Raw genomic sequence first — 24,292 nt, 5'->3', positions numbered from 1 at the left:
ACTTTTAGGATTAGAGGGGGTCTTTTTCCAGCAACTATATCGTCATTGGTGAGAAGACCACGGGGCTATTCTGTGCAGGTTTGATCTCCTTACTTGAGGAATGATGCTCTGTCTATGGACGGAGTGCAATGGAAGTTTGCCAGAGGGTGCATGAAGAGCAAAAAAGATGAATTACGACTATATTCATTCGGGGTTGCGATAAATCGGGGTGATCTTGCATACGCCTAGAAAATTCTAACAGAAGTCGAGAAAGTAAACGCAAGAAGATTGTTCCCGATGACTAGGGAGTTGAGAAACAGAGATTATGGTTTAAGAATACCATTTAGGTGATTTAGGGCTATGATTTGGAGAAATAGATAGACTGGAGAGTTGGGCAGATAAATGCCAGATGGAATTATATCCGGGCAAATGCGAGGTGATGCATTTTGGAAGATCAAATTCAAGGGCGAACTATACAGTAAATGGAAAAGTCCTAGGGAAAATTGATGAACAGAGAGGTCTGGGTGTTCAGGTCCATTGTTCCCTGAAGGTGGCAACGCAGGTCAATAGGGTGGTCAAGAAGGCATATGGCATGCTTTCCTTCATCGGACGGGGTTTTGAGTACAAGAGTTGGCAGGTCATGTTACAGTTGTATAAGACTTTAGTTCGGCCACATTTAGAATACTGTGTACAGTTCTGGTCGCCACATTACCAAAAGGATGTGGACAGTTTGGAGAGGGTGCAGGGGAGGTTCACCAGGATGTTGCCTGGTATGGAGGGTGCTAGCTATGAAGAGAGGTTGAGTAGATTAAGATTATTTTCATTAGAAAGATGGAGAGTGAGGCGGGGATCTGATTGAGGTCTACAAAATCATGAGGGAGAGAGACAGAGTGGATAGCAAGAAGCTTTTTTCCCAGAGTGGGGGATTCAATTACTAGGGTCATGAGTTCAAAGTGAGAGGAGTAAAGGTTAAGGGTAATCTGCATGGGAAGTTCTTTACACAGAGTGTGGTGGGCGCCTGGAACGCGTTGCTAGCGGAGGTGGTAGAGCTGACACGTTGGCGTCTTTTAAGATATATTTGGACAGGTACATGGATGGGCAGGGAGCAAAGGGACACAGACCCTTAGAAAATAGATGACAGGTTAGACAGAGGATCTTGATCGGCTCAGGCTTGGAGAGCCGAAGGGCCTGTTCCTGTGCTGTAGGTTTCTTTGTTCTTTCTTCAATGTCTTCACCTAGAGAGTAATACACCTGCGGAAGTATCTGCCAAAGAATGCAGTTCAGGTCATTCGCTGATGGTTTTCCAAAACAAAGTGTTATATATCGTCCAAATAGCTAAAGTGGTTAACAGGTATGGGGAGAAAGTGGGAGCAGAGTGCTGAGCTGAATAATCAGTCATGATTCCAATGAAAATCGGAGCTGGCTGGAAGTGACAATTGACTTATTCCTGCTCCTTGTCTTTTTTTTTGAAAAGAACAACTTCTGTATGCCTGCACTCTTAGTTCTATGCCTGATTAGACATTATTTCGTGTAGCCAGAAAGACATCTTATGCCAAGGAGAAAAGAGAATTTGAACGATCTCTTCGTGGCTCTAAGCCTTGGGCTGGCAAGGTGAATATTCAATTACCTAGCCTGGGTAGAATAACACTCAACTGCATGCCTCCCTTAATAGCTAGAGCTTAATACCGGTGTCTTTCCACATGTGCAATTTAGATACGGGGCCCTTTTCTATAGCAACATGAAGGCACGAACTTTATCCAAGAGATGCGGCGAGTGTGTTTCTATTGGGGAGGAAGATAGTAGCAACAAATGAAAGTTAGCACTGTCTCCGACTTACAATTTTTTTGTGAGCCATTGTGCATGTGATCACTGGCGTGGGATGGGTGCTGGTGGGGTGGGGTGGGGGGCGGTGGATTGGAAGAGGACTTGGTGGGAGTGGGAGGGATGATCAGAAAGAAAATGGGGAATCAGTTGCCGCAGGGGGTAACGGTTGATCTCTCCATTTCGATTGCTCCTGGGGTTGATAGAGCTGATTGTGCGTGTTATGCCGTGTGAGACATATCTTTCTTGCCCCTCCAGGAACCTATCACTGCGTCCCTATTCGTTTTAGCAACATCTTTAACCATTTATTTTCATTCACAAGCTCTGCTGCGTCACACCAAAGCCAGTCATTTCCTTTCTTCCTTTCTTTACTGCCTCTTGAAGTTGTGCTCTCAGTCAGATGAACAGCTAACGGTGTTACTGCTTCGCAATGCAGGCTTATTGTCCGAAACCCTTTCTCCAGATGGCAGTCTTATCAATTCTGCTTATGTTTGGTAAGTGCCATTTCGCTTCGTTCTTTATTTAAACACAGAGAGAGAAAAAGTGCCCATCGGATTTTTAATAGTTTTCATTATAAATCCTTGGTGGAAAGATGTCAATTACAGATCTTCCATCTGGGCATTCACTGTTTTCAATACTGCAATTGTGCGGCGACCCCCCCCCCCCCCCCCCCGCCGCCTCCTCACCCCTTCAGCCCTTTCTCCGTCTGGTTAATCCCCTGAAGCACTCATACACTCTGTTCGACTTCCTCCACGGGGTCCTTTACTGGTCATTAGCGTTACGGGCCCCTGTAGCTTGCCAGTGTTCGTAGCATTCTCATCCTGTATCCCCATGATGATGAGCACCACCACCCCCACCCCCCCCCCCCCGTCTCGTGGTCTCTCTTCTGCCTATCCATTTCATTTCCCCTCTTTCCTTCTCGTCTTTCCGACTGTTGGTTTATCAAAGTTTCGCCCACTTGCCCCGTTTGAGCAATTTCTGTTTCAGTTTGCACCGCAGTCACTTGTTGGACTTTCAATGAGCGAGAATACGTTCGTTTCCTGAACGAAAAGTAAAGTTTAAATACGCACAGCAAATGCCTTATACTTTGGCTCTGGAAGTCATATGAGAAGGCATAAGGAGAGGCTGTGAGAAAGTGGATTCAGTGTTAAAATGTAATAGTGTGTGAGGAGAGTTTAGATGCAGTGTTGAAATTGCAATTTTGCAACATTTCTGAAAATCAAGTTTCCACATTAGCAATTACCATAATCTTGCTTCATGACGCACGAGTTGGCACCTACCCGATCGGTGCTGACAGTTCTCTTCCAAATGATAATGTAAGAAATAAGCGCCGGAGCAATATTTCAGACCATTGAGCATTTGCCTCGATACAGCATGTTGATGGCTTAAGAAAGATATATCCGCTGTCCCACTTGGCTGCATTTTCATCAGAGGCATCAACTCCTTTGAAAATTAATCATCTACTCAACTCTGAATGAAGAAACACCCGTTGTTTAGTTTGAAGGTTTCCAAAGATCGGCAGCCATCAAAATTGAGATTCCTCCTCAGTTCCATCTAGAATGGGAGAGAATCCATTCTCAACTGGCCCTGTCTTAATTCGAGATTCAGCCACGAGAGGGAGATCTGAAATAACCCCTCATCAGGTCCCATGAGAAATCTCTCCAGGAAAGGTTTATGCATCTTAGAGATAACGGGAACTGCAGATGCTGGAGAATCCGAGAGAATAAAGTGTGGAGCTGGATGAACACAGCAGGCCAAGCAGCATCTTAGGAGCACACGCTCCACACTTTGTTATAGAACATAGAACATAGAACAGTACAGCACAGAACAGGCCCTTCAGCCCACAATGTTGTGCCGACCATTGATCCTCATGTATGCATCCTCAAATTTCTGTGACCATATGCATGTCCAGCAGTCTCTTAAATGTCCCCAATGACCTTGCTTCCACAACTGCTGCTGGCAACGCATTCCATGCTCTCACAACTCTCTGTGTAAAGAACCCGCCTCTGACATACCCTCTATACTTTCCTCCAACCAGCTTAAAACTATGACCCCTCGTGTTAGCCATTTCTGACCTGGGAAATAGTCTCTGGCTTGTCTTAGGGAAAAATATCTTCACTGGTCATTTTTCAAGACTTCAATTCCAAGGTTTAGTCCGGCTGAACATTTTACTCTAAGCAAAGTAGTTTTCCTTTTTTCCACACCGAAACCTTCCTGAAACACTTTAAAATGAAATACGTTCTCCATTTATAAGGACCACAAAAGGGCAACGGTATTGCGCTCTCGGCAGAGTTCCAAATGGCTCTCAGCAAGACGTTTCTTCCGCTTTTATCCACCATTCCGCTTCCAGTAGCTCGCACGATCATTTGTCTTTCTCGTTAGTTGATACTATTAGACAGTAAACCCCTGTGTTCAAGGACGGAATAGCTGAACAGACGCATTTTGTAGACCATCCTGCAGAATTTCAATTTCACCCTCTTCCAGACCATATTGCTCCAGCCACGTCCTATAATGTTGCAATTTTAACAGTGCCTGGTGTGTGAAGAAAATATACTTTATGTTTTTTTGTTTCGACGCACTCGTCCCAAAAAACCCGATATTTAATCTTAAATGTAGTTTGCGTTATAGCCTTAAAGGGACCCAGCACACTGCTATTCCTGTTAAGTGTCTGACGAAACCCATTTCCACCTGACAGCATTTTAGTTCATTTATTTCAAATATCTTTGCCAAAATAGAATTTCTATTTACATATGGAAAAAAAAGTATTTTGTTCATATAATTATTTTCATTGATTCCTCCGCACAACACGACACCCAGTCAGAACATATGAAATCACTTCTCTCTCCCTCTCTCTCCCTCCGTCCTCTATTTCCTTCTCCCCAGTGGCTAGTTGTTTTATTTCAGTTTGTTTCGTATTGAGCACTCAACGCTCTTCCTTTTTTAACATTTCTACAACCTTTGTAGATTTATTTTCCAGTTCCTTTCGAAACGCCAAAATCAGAACAGATCCTTTCAAATATGATTTAAAGCTCAGAATTTCTCTGCTTTAAGGGCTTTCAATTTCCATGCCTCGTTTACACAATGGCATTGAACTTATAAAAGTAAGCGACTTCTTGAAATTAAGTTATCTGTATTCGCGATCATCTAACACTGAGAAGTAACAGCTGTAAATTCAGTGCTTGGGTCAGCTCCCCCACCATTCTACTGTTCACCCATTTTTCTAATCTTGCAACTAGCTGACTATCTGGTTGTTAGAACTATCTTTGATTCCATCCTGCAACCAGAGCTGAACATTTTAAAATATGCTGTTCTTAAAATAAAAACAGAATTTCATGGAAGACAACAAAGTGTGGAGCTGGATGAACACAGCAGGTCAAGCAGCATCTCAGGGAGCCCAAAAGCTGACGTTTCGGGCCTAGACCCTGAATGTACTGCAGTCAAGTTTGCAGAAAAGTCCAGAATCGGTGAAATGAAATCTGCCAAAGGAATGCAGTTTACCGCAATATGTTGATAAATGGGTTAAAAACTTCACCAAATAGACTGGAATTTGGAAAGTCGTGAGGTTGCTGATTTTTGAAGGCGGAGCAAACGACCAAAGTGTCGTTTACCTGGAGAGAGATAAAAGAATATCTGCAGAAATCGGCAAGCACTTGTATACAGCTAACAGAAAACGAGCACGTACTTAAAGAGGCACATAGAATATTGGCCCTTGTTTTAAGTGAGTTGGAGTGTGAGGGTTGGGGAGGTCTTAGTGCAACAGTTGAAGATGCTGGTGCGACAACATCTGAAGAACTGTGAGAAACTATTTGCTTCCTTATCGAGGGAAAGTATTGGGAGAAAGTTCAAAGATGTTTGATGAGGATGATCCTTTTTTTTTCGCCTGAGCCATTTCATTTTGGGGCACTACCTTGTTTTTACAGAAAATATGTACCACTTTATGTGGAATCCTTCTCTGTTTACACTACTGGCTAATATTCATTTGAATTGATTTTGACAACAAATTCAGCGAGTTAAGAGTGCACTGCGTTGTTTGTTGTTTAGACAGCCTGTATAACTATCGCAGCATTGGTTGATTTCTGAAGAGAAGTCACTGGGCAGGAAATTTTGCCTCTGTTTTGTCTCCTCACACGCTGCCAGATCTGCCAAGGTTCTCCAGAAGATGGTGCTTTTGTTTGAGGACTTCACTTTCTACAGTTCTTCGCTTTATCGCAGTATTAAATATTGACACAGCAGTATATAGAGCCCACTCCCCAATTTCGTGTAACTTGCGCATTTGAAAAAGAAAAGCTTATTAAAGTAATCCCATTGTTTCTTCAATTCTCATTTTCGCCGCTTTCACACCTATACACTTTTTTCCGTGAAACCCTCGAATGAATATACTTCACAGAATTTCACGCAGTGCAGTTCAAACACGTACTGGCTCGCTGCATTAAAATGCACTAACTTGCTGCTTTCACTCTTAAATAAACAAAGATCAGAAATATGCCTTAGCATCAATTCTTGAATAGCCAGGTTTATCCAAACAATTCGAACTAAGCTCTCACTGATGTACTTTTTTTTCTGCGTGATCTATTGCAGGAGTTTCGCTAGATGCTCAAGATAGTAAGTAACACATATTTTCTATGGGTGTTTTATTAGTCCTTATGTTTGTTGAACATGTTTAAGTATTGACAAATCAAAATCCAAAACAGGCAGCTCAGATCAAAACCCTTGAACAAAATATAATTATATTCAATGGCGACTTGGGTTCCTTTAAGCATATAGACCAAGCTGTACCTAAAATAACGGAGGGTAAGGAAATATGACGCGGCGGTTCCCCGCAGTTTAAGCGTTGATGCTAAGGAACTGCAAGTTTTGAATGAAACACAATGGGTTTAAAGGGGACGTGAGAAGATTTACTTCACCCAGGGCATGGAAGGGATCTGGAATGCATTGCCTGCGAGTGTCGTTCGCAGTGGTGGTCTCACAATTCTTAAAATGTACTTGAACGAGCACTTACGTTCATAACATGCAAAGCTGTGGGCTGAAGTGCTGGAAAGTGAAACTGGCGTAGTTATGTGATAATGGGAACTGCAGATGCTGGAGAATTCCAAGATAATAAAGTGTGAGGCTGGATGAACACAGCAGGCCAAGCAGCATCTCAGGAGCACAAAGGCTGACGCCTAGGCCCGAAACGTCAGCTTTTGTGCTCCTGAGATGCTGCTGGGCCTGCTGTGTTCATCCAGCCTCACATTTTATTATCCTGACGTAGTTATGCTTTACTTTCAGCGATTGAGTCTTGATCGGCAGAGGGACATTTTCTGCACTGTTCAATCCCATGTTTGCGTATTTTCCACATAGCTCTCTGCTTCCCCGACTCCCCCGACCAAAAATGTTACTAAATTCGGCTGAAATTTTAGCCTCCATGAGACGAATCCTCAGTTTAGTGTTTCTATTCCAAATGGAATCAAAGAAACTGCAGTAGCCCCTAGTAATTGCACTGCCAATGCTCAATTTCCGAAAAGAAGTCGCTGGGCAGGAAGTTTTATTTTATTTTGTTTTAAATATTGCTCCAGGCTTATTCGAGCTTTCAGCCGTCCAATCCTTGTTTGCATTCCAAAAAGCAGAAAAAAAGTGTTCCGTTAACAGTTCGTACTTCCTGTCTACTGTCAGACGAACCTCAATGGAGTAAAGAAATCCCTGAATTCCAAACGACTGTGGTGTTAACCTCTGGTGAACGACAGCAGAGGCCAGTTGGGTCATTGTACATCTGGCAACTCTTTGGATTTTTTTTCTTCCATTGCACTTGTTGATTCTCAGCTGTTAAAAAACTGTTTATTTTCCGCTCAATATCAATGCTCGTCCAGTAAAATTTATCCACTGTGCTCTAACTGATGGGGTCATTAATCTGTTTGCATTTCACCTGATCGATTGCAAGTGTTGTGAATTTGTCAACAAAATTTGTTAATATTGCACTGTACTGCGAACTAGGAATAGGTTATTGTGAACATTGCGGATAAAACCGAAATAATCCTCAATTATATTGGTTTAATATGAACAGAAATCATGACATTGCAGCTTGCAGCCAGGACTGTCCATTTGCATGTCCTATTTATGTCCCTTATAATTTGCCAGATGTTAATCATATCCCCTCTCTGCTATATGGCAATCGAACCCAATCTGCCCATTCTCTCTCATAACCGAAACTCTCCAGGCCCAGCAACGCCTTTTTAAACATCTCTGACCCATCTCCAGTGCTATCACGTCCTCCTGAAATGTGGATTTCACAGCAGTGCGTAATATTCTAACCGTTGCCGAATCAACTTTTTATTTCTCAAAATTCTGGGCCTCTGCCAACAAAATAAATTGTGCCATCTGCTTCTTTAACAACTAATCCGCTTGCCTTGATCCTTTAAGCGTCAGTGTTGAGGCAGACCGTTGCCTATCTAATCATTGCTTTTATTTTCTCCATGGTTGTACAGCTCAACATATATTCCGCACCTTCTTTGCCACGCCAAGAGTATGCCCTCATTCTTTTTTTTTCTGCATTGAATTCAATTTATCAGTGATCAGCCCATTTGACCTGCCTGTGTATATCTGTCTTTAAACTAAGGCTATATCCTCAACTTTTAGAATCCCTCCATTTGTTTCATCGCCTGCGAAAATATTGATCATCTATCTTACACAGAAGTGTAAATCATTTCTGCAAACATCTGAAGCCCCAGCATTGACCCCAGTGGGACTTCCTGACTTTGTCTTCAAATCGGAAGAAAAACACCCTTGAACTATCATATTCTGGGGTTTCCTGCAATTCGGCTAATTTTGTGGGTCAATTTTGCTAAATCTCTTTGCATCACATGTGCTCTTACCTTCATTAAGAGTCTCTGATAGAGAGTCTTGTCGAAACACGATGTTTCCCTGAAAACTATATAAAAGGTATTTCCCCTCATTACCACAACTGGTCATCTCCAAATGCAGAGCAATTCTGCTTCTCAGTATTAGTTCCAACAGTTCCCTATCACTGAGATTGGACTCACTAGCCTATAGCAGTCTCTTTAATTATGTCTTCTCTTGTATGTTGGGGCCACTTTGACCGCCCTCCGGTTCTCCTGTATCACTCCCTTGGCTAGACAGCAACTAAAAGTTTTATGTGTGCCTCACTCATCAAAGTGCGATACATTTCAGTCTGTCCTAGATTATTATTATTTTTTCATCTTTAAGCCTGCCAGACCGCTCAGAACGCCCTCACTGTCCACTCTAATATTATTTAATATCGCAGATCTGCCCCTTGATTTCAATACCGTAAGATCTCCATCAGTACAAGGAATCTATTTAGAGCTCCTTTTGCTCCCTGAGCTAATCATGAGACTCTTGATGGGGCTTTGTCTTTACTCTCTCGGCATTCTTTTACACTGAACATAACCTGTAAAAGATTTTGGAATTTCCTCTTTTTGTACCTGTCCGTGTCTATCGTATAACATTTTAGCTCTCCCAGTATCATGTTCGAATTACCTCGTGCACATTCGATAATTATCTGGGCCTTTTGCTGTTCTGAGCACTCAGCATCTTCTACAAGCCTCCTACTCTTCTCTTAATCCAGTACTGTGCATCCCTCAATATCCTGTGTTCACAATGTTTGATGTTTCCTTTTGTTGGAACGTGTTGAATTTGTGCTCTTAATTATTTCCTTCTTGCATGCATTCTGCTCTTTTGAAGCGGATTCAAGTGGAAGCCCAATGGCTGGCATCGATAAAAATACAGGTTTGAAAGTCTGCTTTGTTCTTACACTTTATTGGAATCAGTGCACATTTCAATCATTTACGGTCTCAGTAACCATCTTAGAAAATACAGGAGAACATTTTCGTAGTGGAGAGACCAGAAAAGGAGCCCAACATATCCTCGGTTTCTCGCTTCACCGTTCGCTTTCTCCAAGGTTTTCGGCGTTCGTTTCGGAATGGAAGCATCTGCATTCTCTGCTCAACACCAGCACAATGTGCTCTACTTCCCGCTAGATCTTTAGTTCAGCATTTTGCGTGGAGGAGGTTGCAGATGCAGTTGGCAGACGGATGGTTATCATCATGCCTGCCAGGTTTGACGTTGTGTTTATCTTTCAGTTGAATTACCCCAGCCAACCATGACTGTGGACACGCCGTTGAAAGTAATCCTGCCAGGAGAGGAATTTTTGCTGAGTTGCCATTTCCCTCTCACGCGCTGCAATGTTGACTTCTACAAGAACTACACGCAAAGAATCTCATTTTGGAGTCAAGTGAGCCACAATGTGTCCTTTAAGAATGTGGAGAGCGTAAAATCAATAGGTCTCAATTCCTACACCTGCAAATATCAAAAATTCTTCGATAACAACAAAACCTGGGCATATTCACCTCTCAGTCAGCCTCTGAAATTAACTATAACAGGTAAGAAGCAATAAACCACATTCTGAATGGAATATCATTAGTAACGATAAATGAATATACCACAGTGGAGGATATCCAACAATTCATTTGGGTTGTTTCTTTAAATTTTGTCTTCCCAAATCACCCTCCTCCTCCAATTTGCACCTACAACCCCTCTCTACTTGTTTTTCAACAAAGTATTCGCATATACTTTTGAAACGTACCATTGGATCTAAGTCACTTTCCATATTCATCCCACACATTCTTCAATGCCAGCTCTGCTTCCTTTGCATGCCACCTATACTCTGTGCCACCTTCCAATACCAAATGTCCAATCAATGGGAAACATTCCCATTTATCGCTCCACACCGACGTTTCTTGACCCTGAACATCTCCATAAGACGTACCACCAAGCCTTCCCTTCTTTAAAGCGACCATCTTGCCAAATCTCATCATCAGAAAAAACCTGCGCCATTCCTGCTACCATTGTGCTCCTGAGATGCTGCTGGGCGTGCTGTGTTCATCCAACTCCACACTTTGTTCTCTCGGATTCCCCAGCATCTGCAGTTCCCATTATCTCTGAACTTTCCCTGCCCCGTTTTCAGGCATATCTTAAGTTCTGCTTTACCTGGTCGTGTAAGTTGGTGGTGAGTTTGATTTTCTTCCTGTCTGATGGTTTCATTGCAGATGTGATTCCGAAACCCACAATCTCTTTGGAGCCGGCCTCAGGTGTGGTGACAGTGGGGGCCCAAGTTCGCATTAATTGCACCGGTAGCTACCCATGCCACACCGCCCACTTGTACAAAAATAGTAGCAGAATTGCTATATTTACCAAGAATATCTCTGGCTCAGAGCAGACAGTAAGCTTCACTATTGAAGAACTTGAAACGCTGGATAGTGGAGAATACAGCTGTGGCTTTGAGAAAACATTAAAAGGCATGAAATACATTTCACCCCGAAGTGACACTGTTCATTTGAATGTTACGTGTGAGTATTGTGTTGTTGAAATGACATTGGTCTCACCATACTCACAATATTCCAACTGTTGTAGAGGACGAACTGTTTCATTGTGCTTATCTGCTAAAATGCCTTGCGTGCTTCCAGTTGTGTTGGAGATTAACAAACTTAATTTTCTGGACAGTTGGCTTGTGATACGCAGTTTTGCTAATAACATAGGTTCAATTTCTACAGCAGCCGAGTTTGACATGAATATTCCTCTTCCCTGGCTTTCCTTTCCCCTGAAGTGTAGCGGCCGTCAGGTCAGACCACCACCTGTGGTCTCCCTCTCTCTAATGAGACAACCATTCTGTGGTTCAGCTGAACGATGTAATATGAGGAAAATGTTCATCGACTAGTCAGCGTTCTTGGTCATCGAGACAAAGTATTATCTATCTCACTGAAACTTGGAATATGTTTCAAGTCTTTGCAAGAGTCGATTAAGAGAAGTTCTTTCCCATGATGAGAAAATCGTGTGTGTGCGTGTGTGTGTTTGTGTGGGGTGAGGGGTTTTGGGAAAATGACTGGTAGACCAGTCCCTGGATTAGTTTTCTGTGAATCCCAACTTGGAGTCGAAGCTCTTAACGTACAGCCAAACCCCACTTGCCCACTGTTTGCTCAAAACTTGTTTCTTTTTGAAGAATGAGGGGACACTTCATAGAAACATATCAAACTCTGATGTAACTGGGCAGGCCAGATGCTGGAAGACTGTTCCAAATGTTGAGGAAGTCCAGAACAAGGAGCTATGGTCTAAGAATAAGGGGTGAGCTGCTCATGACTGAGATGAAGAAGAATTTATTCACTCAGAAAGTTGTGAACCTCTGGAATTGTCTGCCGCTGCTGCGGCCAATTCATTAGGTATATTCAAGAGGGAGCTGGGAAGTGGCCCTTTCAGCTAAAGGGCTCAAGGGGTAATGGGATAGTGTAGGAATGGGATGCTGAGAATGCATGATCAGCCATGATCCTATTGAATGGCAGTGCAGTCTCGACCTGCTGTCACACTTATTTTCTATGTTTCCATATTTCTATATCACAACTGTTTCCATTGCTTTGAAAAAAAAGTGAAATGCTGCTTGAACTTAATTCGTTCTAGATGACATTTCAAAACCAATGATACACATAGAGCCATCGTCTGCTATGGTCAATGTGGGCGGACGAGTTCATATTACCTGCAACGCCAGCTCTCCGAGCCTCAGCTGCCTTCTATACAGGAAACATGTCAACGAGCCTATTGATACGCAGAACGCCTCAGGCTCCAACTGGTCAGTTACCTTCGCCATTTCGGACCTTGTACCCAATGATACTGGAGAGCTCAGCTGCAGTTTTATGAAAATGGCAGGTGGAGAAATGTATGAAACGTTACGCAGTGACTTTGTGAAGATCAGTGTAACTGGTGAGTGACATGATCATTGAAGTATCTTTGCTTCGTATTTTCACAAAATTCCTAATTTGCTGTATTTTCTAACTAATCAATCCGAATTCCATGATCTGCATGTTCACATTTTCAGAATGGCTTTCATTAGTTGCTCATTGTACAGCATGATGGCGTCTTTGCATAGTCTTGAAACATTGGAAGCCCTGAGATTTCCCTGCAACGATTATCTCAGCTCCATCTTTCTGCGTGGTTTCCAGGAAGCTGTTCGTTGACCTCGTGCCGGCGTAAGGTTGCACGGTGTCAATTCAGTTCCTGCCTGATCAGTGGCCAATTTTTGTGAATCTGAAGGCATTTTAGTCACTTCGCACTCTTGAAGTCGTTTCAGCTCTCGGCCCAAGCTGTTCCACGCGCAATTTCAACAATTGCAGATTTTTAGCTTCCACTCTATTAATTTTTGACAACGCAGAGACTGGGATCTCACAATTATTCACAGGCTGCCTGAACATTTAGTCAACATGATAATAAAGTGTGAAGCTGGATGAACACAGCAGGCCAAGCAGCATCTCAGGAGCACAAAAGCTGACGTTTCGGCTCTCTGATGAAGGGTCCAGGCCCGAAACGTCAGCTTTTGTGCTCCTGAGATGCTGCTTGGCCTGCTGTGTTCATCCAGCTTCACACTTTATTATCTTGGATTCTCCAGCATCTGCAGTTCCCGTTATCACTGACACAATTTAGTCAACATGCCCCGTTGCGAGGCTGGATCCAGGACTATTTCAACGAGATGTACAATGTTATCTTACAGTTTTAACATCTGTTTAACAGTTTGTAATGCAACCAAAAGAAGTATTTGTGTAGTCTAAGTGTGTTCATATTAGGAATTATGTGCATGCTTAATAATGGCTGGAATCAAATTTCCTGTGTTTTCCTGTGATCTCACTTTTTGTTCATTACAGACGAGCTCCCAAGGCCAATGGTATCAGTCGTGCCAGCTTCTGGCGTTGTCACTGTGGGCGAGTGTGTTCAGATCAAGTGTAGCAGCAGCTATCCCTGCCACACTTCCCTTTTGTACAAGAAGCATGAAAAGAAACCCGTTGATGCACGGAATCTGTCAGATTCTGAACTGTCAGCCACCTACAATTTGACAGACCTTGAGCTAATGGATACAGGGGAATACAGTTGCAAGTTTGTAGCAACTGTGAAGGGAGAAGATTATGAATCATCCCTCAGTGACTTTATGAAGATCAATATAACTGGTGAGCACGACCGTCATTATTTTATATCTATGGGCCATCTAACTTTATGGCCCACAATTAACACCTGTAATAGCTTCTTAATCTAAATGCATTTATCGCGATGTCACAGCTGATAGTGTGTTTACAAGTTCGATGAGCAGCACTGCTCCCTTTGTTGGTTGGTTTGGTTAGATAAGGAATTTGCCCCTCTCTGCTCAGAAAGGAAAGCATTTCTGAGCTTAAGTCTTATTGTACGTATAGTGCCCTCCGACAGTGCAGCATTCTCTCAGTATTGGCCCGGCGTTCAGTGTGCCTGGTTGATGGAGCTTTAGTGTTTCTGCAGTAATCTTCAACATTGCAGGACTCCATCTGTACTTCCAAACAGACGTATGGGGATGTCAACGCAGATGAAGGATTTTTGGTCTGTGAAAATTTCATCAGAATATTATAAAGCTTGTTAATCCACACTATTGATCCAAAGCTATCCCATATTTGCCTCAGAACCTAACATTATCTGAGTCAGAGAGCCCACCAAAGTAAATTCATCCATTAAACTCTGTCTCTTTCCAATTTCAGATGATTTGCCCAAGGCAATCATTTCTGTGGACCCACCATCCGGGGTGGTCAGTAGAGGGAAAATGTTTCGTTTGACCTGCTCGGGGTCCATTCTGGAGGCTGGTGGTTGGTTTAATTTCTACCAGGATGGCAAGAGTAAATGGTCACGACCTGTGCAAGGTTTCACTCAATCAACGTCTTTCTCCATTGGTGGCAATACAAGGGTCGGGACTTGGAAGTACAGCTGCAAATATGCGAGAAAAGTAAAAGGAAGCAAGTATCATTCACCAGCCAGTGAATCGTTGCAGGTAACGGTGAGAGGTGAGTGGCAATGACTAGTACCATGATCTGACGTGTTCTCATCAATTCAATACATACTCTGAAGTGGACTCCGCTCACCCTGTCTAAGCGCGTCATTCTTCGAACAAAGAACGAAGAAAATGACAGCACAGGAACAGGCCCTTCGGCCCTCCAAGCCTGTGCTGATCGAGACCCTCTGTCAAACCTGTCATATATTTTCTAACGGTGTGTATCCCTTTGCTCCCTGCCCATCCAAGTACCTGTCCAGATACATCTTAAAAGACCCTATCGTGTCTGCATCAACCACCTCCGCTGGCAACGTGTTCCAGGCACCCACTACCCTCTGTGTAAAGAACTTTCCACACATATCTCCCTTAACCTTTCATCCTCTTACTTTGAACTCATGACCCCTAGTAATTGAGTCCCCCACTCTGGGAAAAAGCATCTTGCTATCCACTCTGTCTATACCCCTCATGATTTTGTAGACCTCAATCAGGTCCCCCCTCAATCTCCGTCTTTCTAATGAAAATAATCCTAATCTACTCAACCACTCTTCATAGCTAGCACCCTCCATACCAGGCAACATTCTGGTGAACCTCCCCTGCACCCTCTCCAAACTGTCCACATCCTTTTGGTAATGTGGCGACCAGAACTGTACACAGTGTTCTAAATGTGGCCAAACCAAAATCTTATACAACTGTAACATGACCTGCCAACTCTTGTACTCAATACCCCATCCGATGAAGGAAAGCATGGAATTTCTTTTCTTCTCGTGCGATATCCAAAAGTCACTGTTTTCCGACCCCTGAGATGAAAGTTTCTGATTATAGCTCCCTGGGCTATTCAGTACCAACTATTCAACTGCAAAAAATTTAGCCGGCTTTGTTCTTATCTTTGTTCTTCAGCTGTTGATGTCCTCATTTGTATATTTCTTTTTCATCTCTGCATAACCATTGTATCACTGCCTGGATGGGCTCGCATCCAACGTGCTGTGTAGTCTTCAGTTTCCCCTATCCTGCTGCACAAAATTGCAACATTTTATAGACAAGAAAAAACCTTTCCCTTTGATCAATAACATTAACAGCTCTGGGTCCAGCAAGGTCAAGATATTAAGATTCTACTCTTTTTATTTTAGAAAGTTACATCGTCTCCAACACTTAATGTATTTCTTCTTAAATCCTCAACAATTCTCATTCTCCAGTTCAAATTTCAACATTCCCCCTCACCTAAACTCTTGTCACTTTGCAAACATTTTCTGCATCTTATTTTTTTATTCCTCCCATTGCTTTACATGTATTTTTGCAAGATCTGAAATCTCAATTTCATAAATGCTGATCATATGCTCAAGTATCTCCATTGTCCCCTCAAAGCTTCGCTAACTCTATAGCATCTTTCAGACCTTGCATTTTTCATCTCCATTCCAAGTAACCCAATTTCCCTGCCTCCCTCTATTGCTTTATATTTCCTCCAAACTCGACAGTTTTCATTCTTACGTTTCAAAAAAGAAATGCGATTAGTCTTCGACCCCACCTTCTATCTGCAGGTTCCTACAGCCCCACACTTTTTAGTCTCCGATTCAAATGGGCCCACTTTGACCCTCACCCCCTATCTCCATGTTGGCCGATTCAGACAGAAGGAGGAGGCGCATGCAGTAATCTGAACATGAGGATGACATTTGTATGAACTATAAAAGTGATTTCAAATGGGTCGGGGACCATGGGGGAGTGGAAGGAAATTTGGGAAGACCACTTACCATTTTCGGTGTGTAAGAGAAATCTCTGTTAACCTTTTTTCTCTCTCTTCGCATTTTTATAGATGACAATGGAGCATCCAATGTGTGTTTAAGTTCTTCGTATCTGCTTGGCTTCCTACTGCTTGGAATTTTAGTTATCCTGCTAACAGAATAAACCCATTCCAGACTTACACCATTAACACAGATATTGCCTAGGAGCTCTTTTTCTTTAACAGAATAAGGTCAGTTATGAATCTGTAGCAAAGTTCACCTAATTGAGCAAATGAACAGCATTCTCTCAGTAATCAAATGCCAACTGCGTTCAATCCTGCTGCTAAAGATTCATTCACGCATCAAATATTTTCATTAAAGGAGCACATAATCTGGATAAATGATGAACAAGGGAGCTCTCCACTAAGAGGCTATTTCCGCACATTAGTTTTCAAAGGCTTTGCCATCGCCTCATGTCCTGCAATAAACATCCTGGACTTTACTGTTGAATGGGCAATGAACTGAACTGGCTATATAAATGCAAGGGCTGTAAGAGAAGGTCAGAGGCTAGGAAAACTCATTGAGTAGCTCACCCCCCCCGAAAACCCCTCAGCCTCTCTCTTTTCCACAAAAGGCAAGACACGAGTCTGATCAACAATTCCCAACTGGCCAGAATAGGTACGGCTCCTTAACCCTGACTTCACAGCACTGAGTACCAGCAGCGTGCACCCATGTTTAAGGTCCACTGCAAATCCACGGGTACTTCCAGTTGAATGGACGAGGATAAAGGCACATTGGAGCAGAAAACAAGCCTGCAAGCTCCCTACCAATACTGCACCATTCGGACTTGCAATCATCTCGCCATCCCTGCGCTTCCACTGAGCCAAATTCCAGGAAATCCTTTCCTTGTGCCATTGTGGGGTCACCGTGACGTTACGTTTGCCCCCTCACAAACAGTGAATGCAGACATATTGATTGAATTAATAGGTACCATCTTTCCGTTCCCATCCAGCAAATTTGTCAGTTTCATAGTAGAATCATGTTATGTGAATGACACAAGCTAAAATTGAATGACTCGCCAAATGACTGTTCGGGGGTTGTGGTGGAGTTACGAAATAGAGTTCACATGTCGACTCCCACGCTAAAATAATAAAAAAAAAGATAAATGCCCATTAACAGAACTGTGCAGTTCCTTGCCATTCTCGCAGACAAGACGCCAAAACACCGTTTGCACGACCTGCAATCACCATGAACCAGACATTCAAACTGGGCTCATTTCCTCTCCCGACAGCATGACCTGGAATCTCAATATAATGGCAGCAAATGAAAATGCATTCCTGGAAGAGGCTCTGAAACAGAGCAGAAACATTTTAGTGGCGATTTTTGTTGGCGTTTCATTATTGCAGGATATGCTGTTATTTGTAAAAGGCCCATAAAATAGATCTGAAACTCGCACCATTTCATTGACATCACAAAGTTGAATAGGAAGTGGCCAACGGGTGGACTGTATGAGCAGAAAAGCTGCGCCCTGGGGAACATTTGCTCTACTTGTCAGGAGCTGCATGCTCGACGAAAGTCATATTGAGTTTTGGCATGGTATCACTTGCTAAGCAGGCAATAATTTACTTTCCATTTTGACAATTTAGTTTACTGATGTTTTATGTTATATTGGAAGAAATGATCGCTGCACTGTGGATAATGCATGAATAGATATCTGTTTCGAGAAATATACACTCATTTCTTTTTCTTAATAACGATTATATATTTGTGCAGACTCGATGCCCTAAACGAATTTTAATTTTTCCTGTGCTGCAGGCGACTACCTCTTTTCATCGTGTGTTTTCTTTTCAATTTGTTGGACTTTCCACCATCCAAAACTTTCATTTCCTATGCAAATTCCTTGATAGTCCTTCGACACCCTCTATATTTTGAGACGCAAATAGAATTTTCTGGTAATGTTCAACAGTTCTGGCAGTATCTATGGAGAGAATCAGAGTTAAAGTTTCGTATTGAGTGACCATTCGTTTATTGTTTTTTAACACCTGTCTTTAAAAGAAATGCAGCCTTTCAACTGAAATATAACAGCTTTACAGTCGATATAGAATGAATCTTTATTTGTGCATATGTTGTTGAAGATAAAAGCGATGAAATTGTATTTCTGATGCCTGTGTTGATTTCGTTTCAAGAGGTTATTCTTTGATGTGATGTAGTTTCTTTTTTGTCCGTTAAACATTGATGCTCCTTTGTTAAAATCCAGTGAAATGTCTCTGTTGAGCTTGTTCAGAGACTTGCCCCCTTGTTATTCAAATCGCAAAAGTATCTCATTTATCATTGTCACATGTACATGGCACAATGAAGCGCGTTGACTAACGTGGTTTGCATGCAGATCATACAATACAAGTGCCACGGAATAACAGAACAGGCTACAGGATACAGTGTTACTGCTGACAAGGAGTAGAGAAAGATCAACAATAACATTAAGTGGTCCATTGAAAAACCTCAGTAGTAGGAAAAAGCTGTTACTGATTCTATTCATAACGATTAAAAGCTTTTGTGCCTGCTGTCCGACAGAAGTGGGTATCAGAAGGTCGGGAGATAATGGGAACTGCAGATGCTGGAGAATTCCAAGATAATAAAATGTGAGGCTGGATGAACACAGCAGGCCAAGCAGCATCTCAGGAGCACAAAAGCTGACGTTTCGGGCCTAGACCCTTCATCAGAGAGGGGGATGGGGAGAGGGAACTGGAATAAATAGGGAGAGAGGGGGAGGCGGACTGAAGATGGAGAGAAAAGAAGATAAGTGGAGAGAGTATAGGTGGGGAGGTAGGGAGGGGATAGGTCAGTCCAGGGAAGACGGACAGGTCAAGGAGGTGGGATGAGGTTAGTAGGTAGCTGGGGGTGCGGCTTGGGGTGGGAGGAAGGGATGGGTGAGAGGAAGAACCGGTTAGGGAGGCAGAGACAGGTTGGACTGGTTTTGGGATGCAGTGGGTGGGGGGGAAGAGCTGGGCTGGTTGTGTGGTGTAGTGGGGGGAGGGGACGAACTGGGCTGGTTTAGGGATGCAGTAGGGGAAGGGGAGATTTTGAAACTGGTGAAGTCCACATTGATACTATTAGGCTGCAGGGTTCCCAGGCGGAATATGAGTTGCTGTTCCTGCAACCTTCGGGTGGCATCATTGTGGCAGTGCAGGAGGCCCATGATGGACCGACTCCCACAGCTACCTAGGATACACCTCCTCCCACCCACCCTCCTGCAAAAATTCCATCCCCTATTCCCAATTCCTCCACCTCCGCCGCATCTGCTCCCACGATAAGACATTCCACTCCCGCACATCCCAGATGTCCAAGCTCTTTAAGGACCGCAACTTTCCCCCCACAGTGATCGAGAACGCCCTTGACCGCATCTCCGGTATTTCCCGCAACACATCCCTCACACCCCGCCCCCGCCACAACCGCCCAAAGAGGATCCCCCTCGTTCTCACACACCACCCTACCAACCTCCGGATACAACGCATCATCCTCCGACACTTTCGCCATTTACAATCCGGCCCCACCACCCAAGACATTTTTCCATCCCCACCCCTGTCTGCTTTCCGGAGAGACCACTCTCTCCGTGACTCCCTTGTTCGCTCCACACTGCCCTCCAACCCCACCACACTCGGCACCTTCCCCTGCAACCGCAGGAAATGCTACACTTGCCCTCACACATCCTCCCTCACCCCTATCCCAGGCCCCAAGATGACATTCCACATTAAGCAGAGGTTCACCTGCACATCTGCCAATGTGGGATACTGCATCCATTGTACCCGGTGTGGCTTCTTCTACATTGGGGAAACCAAGCGGAGGCTTGGAGACCGCTTTGCAGAACACCTGCACTCAGTTCGCAACAAACAACTGCACCTCCCAGTCGCAAACCATTTGCACTCCCCCTCCCATTCTCTAGATGACATGTCCATCATGGGCCTCCTGCACTGCCACAATGATGCCACCCGAAGGTTGCAGGAACAGCAACTCATATTCCGCCTGGGAACCCTGCAGCCTAATGGTATCAATGTGGACTTCACCAGTTTCAAAATCTCCCCTTCCCCTACTGCATCCCTAAACCAGCCCAGTTTGTCTCCTCCCCCCACCGCACCACACAACCAGCCCAGCTCTTCCCCCCTACCCACTGCATCCCAAAACCAGTCCAACCTGTCTCTGCCTCCCTAACCGGTTCTTCCTCTCACCCATCTCTTCCTCCCACCCCAAGCCGCACCCCCATCTACCTACTAACCTCATCTCACCTCCTTGACCTGTCCATCTTCCCTGGACTGACCTATCCCCTCCCTACCTCCCCACCTATACTCTCTCCACCTATCTTTTTTACTCTCCATCTTCGGTCCGCCTCCCCCTCTCTCCCTATTTATTCCAGAACCCTCACCCCATCCCCCTCTCTGATGAAGGGTCTAGGCCCGAAACGTCAGCTTTTGTGCTCCTGAGATGCTGCTTGGCCTGCTGTGTTCATCCAGCCTCACATTTTATTATATCAGAAGGTTGGGAGATGTCTTTGATCATAAATCAAATAATCCCTACATGTTGGAAACAAGTTGACACCAACACTTTGAACATCTTGCCCAGATCCATCCCCCAATAAACCACCTAATACACACGCCCGAACACTTTGGGCAAATTATTACGGCCCAACCACAGTCGGCAGAGTGGGCGCCAGTGGCAGCAGGGTGGTCGATGAAGGGTATAGGCCCGAAACGTCAGCTTTTGTGCTCCTGAGATGCTGCTTAGCCTGCCGTGTTCATCCAGCTCCACAACTTTGTAACAACAGATAGACTGCTGTTGCATGAGATGCTGTCAGGAAACTGGGTCATAACGAGATTTGAAGAGGGAGCTTGGGATCTCCAGCTTGTGGTCTAACGTAGTTGAATGGAAACAAGATGAGGAGTGTAGATATTGCCGTGATATGTCTGAAGTTTGAAAATTCAGAAGTGGTCGAGAGTGACGTGTGAAGTTGAAGGTGAGGCAGCAGAGATGATGGGGCGTCAGGCTGCCAGGATAGTTGGAGAAATCTGTGATGTCAGTGTTGGCACTGACAGGAGGATGGGGGTGAAACAAGAGGAGATGGAGGAGAGAATTAAAAGTGATGTGACAGGATTTTGTGGTGACAATGAGGACAGTGAATTTCAGATTAGGCTGATGATTCATGCCAAAGTTGATCATTTTATCCAGAAATAGACAATCGTAATCGAGTTTGAACGCGTCCCATTTGTCTAAGGTACGAGATGGAGTCACAGATTTACAGATAACTACAGCCTGGAAGCAGACTCTTCAGCACAACTAATTCCATTTACCAGAATTTGGCCCATATCCCTGTAAACCCTGCATAATCGTAGAGATGAATTTTCAACATTGTCATTGTACCAGCCTTTATTACTTCATCTGGCAGCTCGTTCCATATACGCACCACCCTCAGTGTGAAAACTTTTCCCCACAGTCCCTTTTAAATCTTTCCCCTGTCAAATTAAACTCGTGCCCTCTAATTGTAGACTCTGCCACCCTGGAGAAAAAGACCTCGGGTATTCACCCTATCCACACCCCTCAGGATTTTATTAACCTCAAAAGAACAAAGAACAAAGAAAATCACAGCACAGGAACAGGGTCTTTGGCCCTCCAAGCCTGTGCCGATCAAGACCCTCTGTCTAACCTGTCATCTATTTTCTAACGGTCTGTGTCCATTTGCTCCCTGCCCATCCATGTACCAGTCCAAATATATCTTAAAAGACGCTAACGAGTCTGCGTCTACCACCTCCACTGGCAACGCATTCGAGGCACCCACCACCCTCTGTGTAAAGAACTTTCCACGCATATCTCCCTTAACCTTTCATCCTCTCACTTTGAACTCATGACCCGTAGTAATTGAGTCCCCCACTCTTGGAAAAAGCTTCTTGCTATCCACCCTGTCTCTCTCCCTCATGATTTTGTAGACCTCAATCAGATCCCCGCCTCACTCTCCGTCTTTCTAATGAAAATAATCCTAATCTACTCAACCTCTCTTCGTAGCTAGCACCCTCCATACCAGGCAACATCCTGGTAAACCTCCCCTGCACCCTCTCCAAACTGTCCACATCCTTTTGGTCACGTGGTGACCAGAACTGTACACAGTATTCTAAATGTGGCCGAACTAAAGTCTTACACAACTGTAACATGACCTGCCAACTCTTGTACTCAATACCCCGTCCGATGAAGGAAAGCATGCCATATGCCTTCTTGACCACGCTATTGACCTGCATTGCCACCTTCAGGGAACAATGGACCTGAACACCCAGATCTCTCTGTTCATCAATTTTCCCCAGGACTTTTCTATTTACTGTATAGTTCGCCCTTGAATTCGATCTTCCAAAATGCATCACCTCGCATTTGCCCGGATTGAACTCCATCTGCCCAACTCTCCAGTCTATCTATATTCTGCTGTCATCTCTGACAGTCTCCTTCACTATCTGCTACTCCACCAATCTTAGTGTCATCTGCAAACTTGCTGAACAGACCACCTACACCTTCCTCCAGATCATTTACGTATATCACGAACAACAGTGGTCCCAGCACAGATCCCTGTGGAACACCACTGGTCACAGGTCTCCAATTTGAGAAACTCCCTTCTACTACTACCCTCTGTCTCCTGCTGCCTCGCCAGTTTTTTATCCATCTAGTCAGCACACCCTGGACCCCATGTGACCTCACTTTCTCCATCAGCCTGCCATGGGGAGCATTATCAAATGCCTTACTGAAGTCCATGTATATGACATCTACAGCATTTCCCTCATCAATCAACTTTGTCACATCCTCAAAGAATTCTATTAAGTTGGTAAGACATGACCTTCCCTACACAAAACCATGTTGCCTATCACTGATTTTCCCATTTTCTTCCAAATAGGAATAGATTCTGTGCTCAGTATCTTCTCAGTAGCTTCCCTACCACTGACATCAGGCTCACCGGTCGATATTTACCTGGATTATCCTTGCTGCCCTTCTTAAACAAGGGGACAACATTAGCAAGTCTCCAGCCCTCCGGGACCTCACCCGTGTCTGAGGACACGGCTAAGATATCTTTTGAGGCCCCGGCTATTTCCTCTCTTGCTTCCCTCAGAAACCTGGGATAGATCCCATCCGGACCTGGGGACTTGTCCCCCTTAATGTCTTTTAGGATACCTAACACTTCCTCCTTCCGTTGCAACCTCAGACACTTCAAAGAAAATAGCCACAGGCTTTTCCACATCTCCCTATAGATTAAACCCTCCGAACCTGGCAGAACTCTTGTAAATCCTCTCTGAATCCTTCCAAGTTTCACCACATCCTGCCTGCAGCACGGAGACCAGAATTGCACTCAGTCTTCCAAAAGTGGTCTAATCAATATCTCGTACAGGCAAAACCTCCCAGCTCCTATGCTCAATGCACTGACTAATAAAAGCAAGCATACCAAACACCTTCTTCACTATCCTATCTACCTAACACTCTACTCTCAAGGAACCATGAACCTGCACTCCAAGTTCTCTTTGCTCAGCAACACTCGCCCAGGACCTTACCACTTAGTGTACAAATCCTGCTCTGAGTTGCTTTTGCAAATTACAGCATGTCACATTTATCTAGATTAATATCTATTTGCCACCCCTTGGCCCATTGGACCTTCCGAACAAAATCCAGTTTTGCTCTCAGGTAGCCTACTTCGCGGCCCACCACAGCTCCAATATTTGTGTCGCCTGCAAGCTTACTAACCATACTTCTGATGTTCACAATCAAATCATTTACAAACAATGGTTGAAAAGCAGTGGACCCTCCACCATCATTATAACACATTGTGGGGCTGAATGAACACAGCAGGCTAAGCAGCATCTCAGGAGCACAAAAGCTGGCGTTTTCGGGCCTAGACCCTTCATCAGAGAGGGGGATGGGGGGA

At 44.1% G+C, this 24,292-nt stretch overlaps 1 protein-coding gene across 1 annotated transcript; it reads left to right on the top strand.

Annotated features, from left to right (window-relative positions):
* The first annotated feature begins 2,168 nt into the window (after positions 1-2,168).
* Positions 2,169-18,508, top strand: LOC125449937 (immunoglobulin superfamily member 1-like). Its single transcript, XM_048525841.1, has 8 exons — positions 2,169-2,294; positions 6,379-6,402; positions 9,894-10,193; positions 10,860-11,159; positions 12,262-12,561; positions 13,497-13,796; positions 14,352-14,651; positions 16,446-18,508. Exons 1-8 carry the CDS (start codon positions 2,231-2,233, stop codon positions 16,535-16,537), a joined length of 1,680 nt encoding a protein of 559 aa, XP_048381798.1. The 5' UTR covers positions 2,169-2,230; the 3' UTR covers positions 16,538-18,508.
* Positions 18,509-24,292: the final 5,784 nt, after the last annotated feature.

This window comes from Stegostoma tigrinum, chromosome 44 (assembly GCF_030684315.1).
Source record: "Stegostoma tigrinum isolate sSteTig4 chromosome 44, sSteTig4.hap1, whole genome shotgun sequence".
In the NCBI taxonomy this organism is placed as follows: Eukaryota; Metazoa; Chordata; class Chondrichthyes; order Orectolobiformes; family Stegostomatidae; genus Stegostoma; species Stegostoma tigrinum.
This window is presented reverse-complemented; position numbering and strand designations above follow the sequence as displayed.

Coding starts and splice junctions, on each gene's coding strand:
- LOC125449937 (XM_048525841.1), top strand. CDS start 2,231: ATGCAGGCTTATTGTCCGAAACCCTTTCTCCAGATGGCAGTCTTATCA. Junction 10,194..10,859: donor TCTGAAATTAACTATAACAG/GTAAGAAGCAAT, acceptor GTTTCATTGCAG/ATGTGATTCCGAAACCCACA. Junction 13,797..14,351: donor TATGAAGATCAATATAACTG/GTGAGCACGACC, acceptor TTCCAATTTCAG/ATGATTTGCCCAAGGCAATC.